Source organism: Suncus etruscus, chromosome 14, assembly GCF_024139225.1.
Source record: "Suncus etruscus isolate mSunEtr1 chromosome 14, mSunEtr1.pri.cur, whole genome shotgun sequence".
NCBI lineage: Eukaryota > Metazoa > Chordata > Mammalia > Eulipotyphla > Soricidae > Suncus > Suncus etruscus.
In genome coordinates, this window is record NC_064861.1 from 23,122,901 (window position 1) to 23,135,567 (window position 12,667).

Below are 12,667 nucleotides of genomic sequence, written 5' to 3' on the forward strand. Positions count from 1 at the left end.
GGTTACTCCTGGCTCTACACTCAGGAATCACTTCTGGGAATGCTCAAGGGACCATATCAGTGTGGGGATCAAATCTGGGTGGACCAGTGTAAGTGCCTTAACCACTGTACTATCTCTCCTGTCCTATCTCTCCAGCTTCTTTACAGGTGTTTTTTGTTTGTTTGTTTGTTTGTTTGTTTTTTGGTTTTTGGTTTTTGGGTCACACCTGGCACTGCTCAGGCTCTACGCTCAGAAGTTACTCCTGGCAGGCTCAGGGGACCATATGGGATGCCGGGATTCAAACCACCGACCTTCTGCATGCAAGGCAAATGCCTTACTCCATGCTATCTCTCCAGTCCCTATAGGTAGTTCTTTAAGCAGAGAGCCATTGAATCTCCAACCTTCAAACCACCTTGTGTCTCACATACTTCCAGTCTCCTTCTCCTTGCAGTGGTTTTGCCCAGCATGTTGCTGGCAAATCCCTGGGTCTCCCTCTACACAGCCTCAGCCAGGGAAGGAAGTCAGGGTAAAGAGGCACAGCTCACAGAGACTGGCACACATCACAGAGAACAGGAACAATTAGTTCTGGCAGGCATGTGGAGAGAAAGGAATTCTTATTCACTGCTGGTGGGAATGCCGTCTAGTCCAGCCTTTATGAAAAACAATATGGAGGTTCCTCAAAAAATTGGAAATTGAACTCCCATATGATCCAGCTATTCCACTCCTAGGGATATACCCTAGGAACACAATAATATAATTCAAAAATCCCTTCCTAACACCTATATTTGTTGCAGCAAATGGCCAGACTCTGGAAGCAACCGAGATGCCCTTCAACAGATGAATGGCCAAAGAAACCATGGTACATATATACACAGTAGAATATTATACAGCCATCAGGAGAGATGAAGTCATCAAATTTTCCTATACATGGATGTACCTGGAATCTATTATGTTAAGTGAAATAAGTCAGAGGGAGAGAGATATATACAGAATAGTCTCACTCATCTATAGGTTTTAAGAAAAATTAAAGACATTACTGTAATAAGGCCCAGAGACAATAGAGTTAAGAGCTGGAAGGGCTGGAAGGACCGGCTCACAATTTGCAGTTCACCACAAAGAGTGGTGAACTCTGTTAGGGAAATAACTACACTAACAACTACACTAACAACTAACATGACAATGTTAAGAAATGAAAGTAGAATGCCTATCTCGAATACAGGAGGGATGGGAGAGGAGGGGGCACTGGTGAAGGGGGGCATTCTGTTTATAACTGAAATCCACAACAAACATGCTTGTAATCATGGTGCTTAAATAAAGATTTATATTAGAAAAAGAAAAGAAAAGGAAAAAGAAAAGAGGCATAGCCCAGGTCAGAGGCCCCCAGACCTCCTGACCAGCCTGCTGAGGCCAGAGGCAAAATTGGGCTTTAACCAGGAGGTTCCAGGCTTCTCAACAGGCTTCTGTTGTCCTGAAGGCAACATCCGGAGAACTTTCCTACAAACATGGGTTCACCTCCAGCTCCCCCAGTGCTATCCTACTTTCTGCGCTCACTTTGCTTGTTGAGCAGCAACTTATGAACTATTCCTCAGACCAGTTCCAACTCATCACCTCTGATCTGGGGGTTTCCTGACTGCTGCACCCTTGTGATCCCCGTGTGGAGTCCCACCAAATGACCCCAAGTCACCACCAACTCCAGCTGTCATGTATAGGAGGTGATGGGAAAGGTTTGAAAATGACTGACACAAATGCCTCGTGGCTTCCCTAGTGGTCAAATTAATCATAACATATTGCTTCCTCCTGGCCAACCACCACTGTCTTGAAGCTGGCACCTAGTAACTCTTTAAAGCAAAGACATTCAACTTTCGGATGTCACTCAGAGCAGGGTCCCAGACCTACACCGAAAACACATTAAAGTGTTTTGTTAAACTCTTTTTTTTGTTTTGTTTTGTTTTGTTTTGTTTGGGCTAACCAGGGAGGTGCTTAGGGCTTACTTCTTGCTCTACCTATGTTCAGGGGTCACTCCTGGTGGTAATCAGTGGATTCTATTCAGTGCTGGGGATCAAGCCTGGGTTGGCCACATGCAAAACAAGTGCCCTATCCCCTGTACTATCTCTCTAGCCCCACATCCTTCCCACCCCCATGACAGGAACAGGAGAGAGGACACAGGTGGTTCATGAACAATCTCTGGTTTGTCCCTCAGAAAAAGAACTGGGTTGCAAGTGGACTGAGAGTCCCACACAAGGTCCATGTCTAAAGTGAGATGAGGTAGGGACCCATAGGAGTGGGGGATGCACTCTGCTGGTTACACAGGAAGGTAACACAAAGCAAGAGTGAGTGACTTCCAGATCTGGATACCTCAGTAAGGGACACAAGATCTCCTTCAGAGAAGAGTAGCAATGCAGTGTCTCTCCTATGTGGTCACTTCTACTCCCAGCTGAGAAAGTTCCCATCTGTAAAGGGCTCCAGGATCCATGAGTGTTAGAATTCTCACTTTAGACCTCATGAAGAGGCAAAGATGGCAGCTGGCCCTTACATGAGTTCAGCTGCCTAAAACTAGTTCTGTGATGGGACTCTCTGGCTGACCTTGAAAATCATTGCAATGTCAACTGCAACTTTCTCTCTTCTCTCTTTTTCTCTTTTTCTCTCATTCTCTCTTGCTTTCTCTTTCTCTTCTTTTTTCTTTCCTTTTTTCCCTTCCCTCCTTTTTCCCTCCCCTCTTCTCCCCTTCATGGGTCCTCACATACGGTCCCACTGCTGTGCCCAGAGTCTGTTTCAAGTTTTCTGAAAAGGTAAATTGTCCATCCAGCCCTTGGCTTCTCCTCTCCCAAAGATGTCATGTGAAGCAAGAGATCAAAAGCTGGGTGGTTTTCTCTTACAAGGCCAGTTTCTTCTCCTTGACTAATTTCCTGGACTCCTGACTTGGGGTCTCAGTAAGCTCTGTGTTATTTCCGCAGACACCTTTGGCTTTGAGCCTGAGTGTGACCCTGGTGACGACAGGAACACATCTAACAAAAGAAAACAGGGGAAGTGGGGGGTGGGGAGAACACTGGGCCAGCAACCTGAGAATTTTGGGGACCTGATCTAAGCTCTAAGAAAGTCTGACTTGGAATTGAAAATATACATCAGCGAGGTTTGGAGATGCCCCCCAAAGGGAAAAGCTGCTCCGGGAAAGCGGGGAAAGGGGGAGGAGCTTCTGGGAGTGACAGTGCTGACAAGAAGGCTCAGGGTCCCAAAGGTGGTGGCAATGCAGTAAAGGTCAGGCACATTCTGTGCGAAAAACATGGAAGAATCATGGAAGCCATGGAAAAGTTAAAGTCTGGAATGCGATTCAATGAAGTGGCCACACAGTATAGTGAAGATAAAGCCAGGCAAAGGGGTGACTTGGGTTGGATGACCAGAGGCTCTATGGTAGGACCATTTCAAGAAGCAGCATTTGCCTTGCCTGTGAATGGTCTAGATAAACCTGTCTTTACAGACCCTCCAGTTAAGACTAAATTTGGTTATCATATTATTATGGTAGAAGGGAGAAAATAAAAGTGTATGAAAAGTTAAAAAAAAAAAAAGTCTGACTTGGAGCAATTCCCATTATCTTGGGGCCTTGGTTTTCTTACCTGTTAAATGTACCATTTGACTGGGACACTTTCCTAAGTTGTAGACACCCTCTACCATTATATTTTCTCTTTGTTTGTTTGTTTTGAGCCACACCCAGTGGCGCTCGGGTTACTCCTGGCTATGTGCTCAGAAATTGCTCCTGGTTTGGAGGATCATATGGGTCATAGGGGGATCGACTGCAGTCTGTCCTAGGCTAGCACGGGCAAGACTTGCACCACCGCTCCAGCCCCTACCATTATATTTTCATTACTCCTGTGACTATTGCACACTTAAAAATTTTTTGAAGTAAGATTAAAAAAAAAGAATTTTGGGGGTTGGCACAGTAGCACAGTGGTAGGGCGCTTGTCTTGCACACAGCTGACTAGGACGAACCTTGGTTTGATCCCCGGCATCCCATATGGTCCCCTGAAGCCAAGAGTAATTTCTTTTTTTATTTATTTTTTATTTATTTTTTATTTATTTTTTATTTTTTGGTTTTTGGGCCACACCCGGCAGTGCTCAGGCGTTACTCCTGGCTGTCTGCTCAGAAATAGCTCCTGGCAGGCACGGGGGACCATATGGGACACCGGGATTCGAACCAACCACCTTTGGTCCTGGATCGGCTGCTTGCAAGGCAAACGCCGCTGTGCTATCTCTCCGGGCCCAAGAGTAATTTCTGACTGCATACCCAGAACATCACTGGGTGTAGCCCAAAAACAAAACAAAAAAGAATTTTTTGAAAACTAAAACTGAAATATCTTTTTTTGTTGTTGTTGTTTGTTTGTTTTTTGTTTTGTTTGTTTTGTTTTGTTTTTTGGGTTATATTGGGCAGCGCTCAGGGATTTCTCCTGGCTCTGTGCTCAGAAATTGTTCCTGGCAGGCATGTGGGACCATATAGGATGCCGGGATTTGAACCACCGTCAGTCCTGAATCTGCTGCGTGGCAAGGCAAATGCCCTACCGCCGTGCTTCTTTCCGACCCCGAAAATGGAAATATCTTTAAAAATTTTTTATTTATTTATTTATTTTTTGGTTTTTGAGTCACACCTGGCAGCACTCAGGGGCCACTCCTGGCTTTATGCTCAGAAATCGCTCCTGGCAGGCATGTGGGACCATATGGGATGCCGGGACTAGAACCACCGACCTTCTGCATGCAAGGCAAACGCCTTACCTCCATGCTATCTTTCTGGCCCCCTAAAATTTTTTTGGTTTTAGCTACATTCACAGTGCTCTGTGTTCAAAAATCACTCCTGACAGGCTTGGGGGATTATATGGAATGCTGAGGATAGAACCCAGGTTGGTCTTTGTGTAAGAGAAATGTCCTACCCACTATACTATCACTCTAAAAAACTCTTTTTAAGGAGCCTGAGTGTTGGAACACCCTGTTTTTACCCAAAACAGAGGCAATCTCCAGCTTTCTCTTTCCTTTTCCCTTTGACATGCCAAAGTAGATTGGCTTAAAGGTACTTATGTCTCTCACTCGGTCATCCCCCACCTGGTGGGGATTTGAACTGGCAAATAAAGAGAGGCTTTGGTTTGGTGGACCCAGAGAGACTACAAGGTAAGATTCAACTTAATTCCATGATGTCTCCCCTATGCCTGGATTGGTTTATTAATTTGTGCAGTGACCCGCTTCAGACCAGCTCACCCGGGGCTGGAAATAATGGCGTGGAAATTAATTTTACACCAGAGCGATAGCACAGCCGGTAGGGTATTTGCCTTACATACAACCGACCCAGGTTTGATCCCCGGCATCTCATATTGGCCCCAAGCCTGCCAGGAGTGATTTCTGAGCACAGAGACATGAATAACCCTTGAATGCCACTGAGTGTGGCCCAAAAACAAACAAAAAAATAATCCCTTCCTGGGCGATTCTGATGCACAGCTTGATTTGGGACCTCTGGGGAGGAAGAGGCTTGTTATTGGGGGGCTAATAGCACAATTAACAGTATTATGTTATATTAATATCTTCATAACAATGACTGCACACTGAACACTTAGCATGTACTCAAATTTTCCCAATAACGCAGCAAAGCAAGTCTCATTTTCCTCCATTTTACAGATTCAAAACACTTGAGAGCAAGCAAGACACATCTTTCCATTCCACAAGTGATTAAGTAGCAAAATCTACAGAGCTTGCATCTTCTGTATGTTCAGTGGATCATTCCTTTGACTTTTTGCTCACTCATTCAAATGATCCAGAGCACAGGAACAATATATGCCATCTGGAAGCCAGGACATGGGGCCACTCTGGGGTCCCAGTAAAGACTATTATGATGAATGATGGGTGAGTGAGCTCGAAGTCTTGAAGGCATTTATTTGCTCACAGACTCTGGAAGGAAAAGGGATCCCAGACCTCTTTTGATTTTAATTATTCAGGTGGTTTGGGGAAAGGCAGAGGTTTATGGTTATATAAGCATAACTAAAGGAAATCTCTGCATTGCTTACTTTGGGTTCTTTCCAGCATCCGACACCAATAGCAGGTCATGTTAAAAATGGGTTAAAATCATTATCAGATTATGAATAATTCACAAGGCACCCCTGGTTACCCATTACATTTTGTTCTACATAATTGCTTCCTGGAAATCTGCTCCCAGAGCGGGGAATTGGGAGTATGCATGAAATTGAATATTTCTGCCTTTGACAAGTAAATTTAAACAAAATTGTGAATTAGTTTCAGTCCACTGCTGCTTCTGAGTTGATAAGACAGGTCTCTGACTCCAGCCAAGTAACGGCACAAGCAAAAAGGGTCAAACTTCTTTGAAAGGGAAGTCAATCCAGTGACCCCCGCCCAAACACACACACACCAGGCAGGGTCCCTGAAGTGTCCAGCATTGTGGAAACTTCTGGCTGGGAAGGTGACAGAAGGAGAATCAGAGCCAAATCATTAACTTTTTTTGGAATAGCATGATGTGAAAAGGATAATCAGAATATTCTATTTTTTTGAGATATAATCCATATACTCAAATGACCTCTTTTCAAGAATCCAAGTCAATTATTTTAGTATATTTGCAAGACTATGCAACTACCACTACTGTTAAATTTCAGAAAATTTTCATTAGCCTCTAAAGAAGCCCCATATCCATTAGCAGTCTCTCTCCTCTGCCCCCTCTTTATGTCTTTGGATTTACCTATTGTTGTCATTTCCAATCAATGGAATCAGGCCATTGACTTAGCATAATATTCTCTTTTTTTTCTTGTCCCCCAATTCACAATACAGACCAGGCAAAGGGCCTGTGTTGAGGTGTATATGGGGTGCATTTATTGTACCTCTTCTTTCTATACAGTCAAGTGTAAAGAACACAGCCTGTGGTAAGAATTGGGAGGCCTAGTATAATATTCTTAAATATTAGCTCTGTCATAGTATATATCCCAACATCATGCCTTTTTATGTCAAATAGTTTTCCATTGCTAAACCATATTTTGTTGATGCATTTATTGATCAATGCAAACTGGATTGATTTGTTACTTCTTAGGGTTGTTTTTAATAATGCTGCTAAAATATTCACAAAGTGTTTGTGCGAACATAAGTTTTCAGTTTGGGGAGGCAGAGTGATTGAACAATGGGTTGGGTACTTGCCTTGCATGAGGCTGACTCTGGCATTCTATATGGTCCTCTGAGCACTGCTAAGAGTAATACCTGAATATAAAGCCCAAAGTCCTAAACATCACTAGTTATGGCCCAATAAACAACATCAACAAAGAAAAAGTTTTTTTAATTTTCTTGGCTATACACCTATGAATGGAATTATGGGGTCTGTTTTTGGATGAAGTTTCAAACTTTTCATGTAGCCTCAGGCAGATTATGAGGAGTGTTCCCTTTGCAGGAAAGACAGCAATTTCTCTAGCAAGGCCCTGGCTTTCTCTCCCTTGTCAAGGTATATCTCTCCTGTGTTTGCAATCACAGTGAATCAATGTGATTGGCTTCAAGTGTCAGGGTTAAGGCATTTGCTTTGCAGGCTAATGATGCTGAATTTGTTCTCTGGCACTGCACATGATCTCCGGAGCACAGTCAGGAGTGACCCCTGAGCAGCACCAGCTGAGGTCCAATCTACCTCCCACAAATACTTTCAAATTCAAATAGTCTGAATTATAAGAAGAGATCAACTTCTTGACCTACCCAGGAAGAGAAGTGCACAAACAGGAAGCGGGTGTTAGAGGAAGTGAGAGTTGAAGGCGAGTCTGGCTCCCCTACTCACCTTCTGTGTTTCTTTAGCACCCTCTTCAACTCCTCTCTCCACTCTCGCTTCTGGAGCCTCTGCTTGGTTCCCTCCAGAGGCAGTTTTCACATACAGGACAATGGTGAGGCAAGTCGGGCTGACATCCTCCCAGCGCTAGGTTCCCCAGCCACATACATGACTAGAACTGGATAGTTAATGGGCTTGGGATGTGGCTCAGCAGTAAGGCAGTTGCTTGGCAGACATGAGACTGGGTTTGATCCCTGGCACTTCCCTCCACATGCGCAATTTAAAAAGCAAACAAACAACACAAAGAAAATGAAAGAAAAAGAATGGATGTGGAATGTATGTGCTGAGCAGCCAGATTTCACTCAGGGGCCAGAGAGATAGCACAGCGGTAGGGTGTTTGCTTTGCACACAGCTGACCAGGATGGACCCGGATTTGATTCCCAGCATCCCATATGGTCACCTGAACCTTCCAGAATTGATTCCTGAGCGCAGAGCCAGAAACCCTGAGCATCACCGGGTGTGACCCAAAAACCAAAAACCGAAAAAAAAAAAAAAGACTTCACTTAAAGAAGAAATGTTCCTTTGATCTAAGAGAGTAGATCTTCAAGTCCTCAACAAAACCCCAAATAAGCAAACAGCAGAGTATTGCAGCAAAAGGCCCATTTTCTTTTTTTTTTTTTTTTTTTTTTTTTTTTTTTTTTTTGGTTTTTTGGGCCACACCCAGTAACGCTCAGGGGTTACTCCTGGCTATGTGCTCAGAAGTTGCTCCTGGCTTGGGGGACCATATGGGACACCGGGGGATCGAACCGCGGTCCGTCCAAGGTTAGCGCAGGCAAGGCAGGCACCTTACCTTTAGCGCCACCGCCCGGCCCCAAAAGGCCCATTTTCAATCTCCAGTACTGCCTGGTCCCCTAGCACCACTGGATGTGGCCCAGAAATCTTGGAACAAACATAAAAACTGCAAAACAAGAAACACTGAAACTCCACGTGGTGATGTGAGTTACATACATTGTGATCATTTTCACTCTGTATATAATACCAAACCATCACGCTGCATACCTGACATGAACATGATGCTACATCAGGTGTCCCATAAAATCCTTGGACCCCTTTGGTGGTGCTCAGGAAACCATATGGATTAATTGAGCCTGGGTCAGCTTTGTGGAAAGCAAGTGATTTATCCACTATACTGCCTTCCTATCCTACAATTTATTTTATTTTGTTTATTTATTTTTGGTTTTGGGGTCACATTCAGCGGTGCTCAAGACTTACTCTTTGTGGGGCTTGGGGGGTCATAGAGGATGCTGGGAATCAAATCTAGGTTGGCAGTATGCAAGGCAAACGCCCTACTCATTGTGCTGTCATTCTGACCTCCTATGTCAGAGTTTTCTAAAATCATAGTAGGGAGAGGATTCTGTAGGGCATAAGGAAGACAGCCCTCAGCATACTCTATGCTCTCTCTATGTTGGTCTAGATCAGTGCTTCTCAAATAGTGGGGCGCACCCCCCAGGGGGGCACGAGGCTCCGTTAGGGGGCCGTGTTTGACCTCGGCAAACACTGTCCTAACAAGCTAAGCCCTGTATTTATGTCTCTGTATGTCTTTGGAGCTGAGAGTCGCTGTGTCCTGCTTCAAACCCCGCTTCGAAAAGCTATGCATTGCAAAACGTGCTCATTGTAGCCATTAATCCAGACATCACCTCTCATTAAAAAATCAGCTCAAATTATTTTATATATATTTGCTTTGCAGGTTAAAGTTGTTTTTTTTTAATATAATTTTTATTTTGATCATAGTGGCTTACATATTGTTGACAATAATAAGTTTGTTTTTTTTTAATAAAGATACTATTTACAGTTGCATGGGGGGGGCGAAAAATTTTTTTCTTCTTCCTAGGGGGGCATGACAGAAAATAATTGGGAAGCAATGGTATAGATTCAGCCTGCTGTGAAGAGGGGACAGGGTTCAGAGTTCTGAGTCACAAATTGGCACTTTTCAGGTTTGAGGGCAACATGCATTCTGAAGTCTGTATAGAAGCCAGCCAGACTCAGCCCCTAACCCAGTCACAGTCTCCTTAGTCATTTCACCCTCTGTGTGATTTTCCTTTTTTTCCAAATGAGTGGAACAGAATAGTTTTCAGGTAATGGAAGGACAATTTCAGTAATTGAAAGCATTTTCCATCATACTCTCAATGGTTCAAGAATCTGAGGATCCAAAGCTCCTCAAATAGAGCTAAGAGAGCCTGTGTGTGTGTGTGTGTGTGTGTGTGTGTGTGTGTGTGTATGAGAGAGAGAGAGAGAGACAGAGAGAGAGAGAGAGACAGACAGACAGAGACAGAGACAGAGACAGAGACAGAGACGGAGGAAAAAGAGTGGAATCTTTAGGCAGATGTTAGATCCTGTGGAACTCTACTCACACACACCCCAACAGTCCCAAGAAAGTAAGTAAGACACCCCAGCTAGAAGGGGTTTATTTGGGCTTGTAGCTCCAAAGGGATGGAACTGGCACTAAATCCAGATCTCCCAGCCTGGTGCCCTTTCCTCTGGCCTTCCCTCTTTCTTGACTGCATTCTCATTTCAAAACACACTTAAAATTTCAAATCACAACTCTGAGACACAGCCCAGCATACAAAGGCAGTCACTGAATGGAAGCAAAGTCCTACCCCTTTTAAATCACTCTTTGGGCATTGCAGGCATCTAAGCTATGCCTTGGGGAGGATTTCTTGCTGAAATCAGCACCACTTGTACCCTCATCTCGCTGTGACTCACACACTTCACAGGAAGCATCTTAATGAGATTTCTCCGAGCGAGAGAGGAGCCGACATGAGAATGAGGCACAGAAGTGGTGCCCAAGGTTCTGGATTGGCCATAACAAGCTGAAATCAACAGACTTGGGTTGAGCACTGCCAACCCACAGGGTTCTGTGGGCAGCACAACGCCATTTCAGACTAACCCTCTTTGTGAGAATCTGCAATCCAGTTACACAGGAGAGGGCAGCCACATCTCAGAGGCATCTTCTAACAGAGGTCTTCAAACTATGGCCCTCGGGCCACATATTGTATTTATTCCCATTTTGTTTCTTCACTTCTAGATAAGATATATGCAGTGTGCATAGAAATTTGTTCATAATTTTTGTTTTTACTATAATCTGGCCCTCCAACAGTCTGAAGGACAGTGAACTGGCCTCCTGTTTAAAAAGTTTGAGGACCCCTGTTAGAACGTGTGTATTTGTCAGAGCTTTTTTTTGGGGGGGGGGCATCACACCCAGCAGCGCTCAGGGGTTACTTCTTGCTCTACGCTCAGAAATCGCTCCTAGCAGGTTCGGGGACCATATGGGATGCCAGGATTTGAACCACTGTCTTTTTGCATGCAAGGCAAATGCCCTATCTCCATGCTATCTCTCCGGCCCCATGTCAGAACTTTTTATATTAAGAGTTTGATTCTGGGGCCGGGAAGGTGGCGCTAGAGGTAAGGTGTCTGCCTTGCAAGCGCTAGCGTAGGACGGACCGAGGTTCGATCCCCCGGCATCCCATATGGTCCCCCCAAGCCAGGAGCAACTTCTGAGCACATAGCCAGGAGTAACCCCTGAGCATCAAACGGGTGTGGCCCAAAAACCAAAAAAAAAAAAAAAGAGTTTGATTCTTCTCCTCCCTTCTTTCCTTCTTTCCTTCCTTTCCTTCCTTCCTTCCTTCCTTCCTTCCTTCCTTCCTTGCTTCCTTCCTTCCTTCCTTCCTTCCTTCCTTCCTTGCTTCCTTCCTTGCTTCCTTCCTTCCTTCCTTCCTTCCTTCCTTCCTTCCTTCCTTCCTTCCTTCCTTCCTTCCTTCCTTCCTTCCTTCCTTCCCTCCCTCCCTTTCTCCCATCTTGTGCACAAGAGAAAAAAGAAAAAAAAAAGAAAAAAGAGTTTGATTCTTCTTGGGCCCAGAGAGATAGCACAGCGGTGTTTGCCTTGCAAGCAGCCGATCCAGGACCAAAGGTGATTGGTTCGAATCCCGGTGTCCCATATGGTCCCCCGTGCCTGCCAGGAGCTATTTCTGAGCAGACAGCCAGGAGTTACCCCTGAGCAACGCCAGGTGTGGTCCAAAAACCAAAAAAAAAAAAAAAAAAAAGAGTTTGATTCTTGGGGCCAGAGAGATAGCATGGAGGTAAGGCCTTTCATGCAGAAGGCCGGTGGTTCAAATCCCGGCATCCCACATGGTCCCCCAAGCCTGCCAGGAGTGATTTCTGAGCATAGAGCCAGGAGTAAGCCCTGAGCACTGCCGGGTGTGACCCAAATACCAAAAAAAAAAAAAAAAAAAAAAAAAAAAAAGAGTTTGATTCTTGAATTTTCTTCCTTTTTGTGGGGGCACACCCAGTGATGCTCTAGGGCTACTCCTGGCTATGTACTCAGAAATTGCTCTGGCTTGGGGGACCATATGGATGCTGGGGATCGAAACCAGGTTCATCCTGGGTCAGCTGCGTGCAAAGCAAATGCCCAACTGCTGTGCTATTGCCCCACCCTTTGTTTTTTGGTTTGTTTGGGGGCAACATCCAAAGGTGTTCAGGGGTTATTCCTGGCTCTGTGCTCAGGAACTACTCCTGGGGACTCAGGGGTCCATATGGGATGCTGGGGATTGAACTCCAGTTGACCTTATAGTACTGTATTTTTTGGGGGGGTTGGACCACACCCGGTAGTGCTCAGGGGTTACTCCTGGCTGTCTGCTCAGAAATAGCTCCTGGCAGGCACGGGGGACCATATGGGACACCGGGATTCGAACCAACCTTTGGTCCTGGATCGGCTGCTTGCAAGGCAAATGCCGCTGTGCTATCTCTCCGGGCCCTTATAGTACTGTATAAATGATAGTACTGTACTATCACTTTGGCCCCTTAGAATAAAATATAAAATATAAAGTCCACGAGTTGGGGTGAGGCCGCCCCAGG

At 44.9% G+C, this 12,667-nt stretch overlaps 1 protein-coding gene and 1 non-coding gene across 2 annotated transcripts; one reads left to right on the top strand and one right to left on the bottom strand.

Moving 5' to 3' along the window:
• Positions 1–3,095: 3,095 nt before the first annotated feature.
• Positions 3,096–3,536, top strand: LOC126027933 (peptidyl-prolyl cis-trans isomerase NIMA-interacting 4-like). The gene has a single exon (XM_049786968.1). It carries the CDS (start codon positions 3,118–3,120, stop codon positions 3,511–3,513), a length of 396 nt encoding a protein of 131 aa, XP_049642925.1. The 5' UTR covers positions 3,096–3,117; the 3' UTR covers positions 3,514–3,536.
• Positions 3,537–6,764: 3,228 nt separating this feature from the next.
• Positions 6,765–6,898, bottom strand: LOC126028759 (small nucleolar RNA SNORA51). Its single transcript, XR_007502475.1, has one exon. It is a non-coding gene; the product is annotated as a small nucleolar RNA SNORA51 (small nucleolar RNA).
• Positions 6,899–12,667: the final 5,769 nt, after the last annotated feature.

Coding starts and splice junctions, on each gene's coding strand:
- LOC126027933 (XM_049786968.1), top strand. CDS start 3,118: ATGCCCCCCAAAGGGAAAAGCTGCTCCGGGAAAGCGGGGAAAGGGGGA.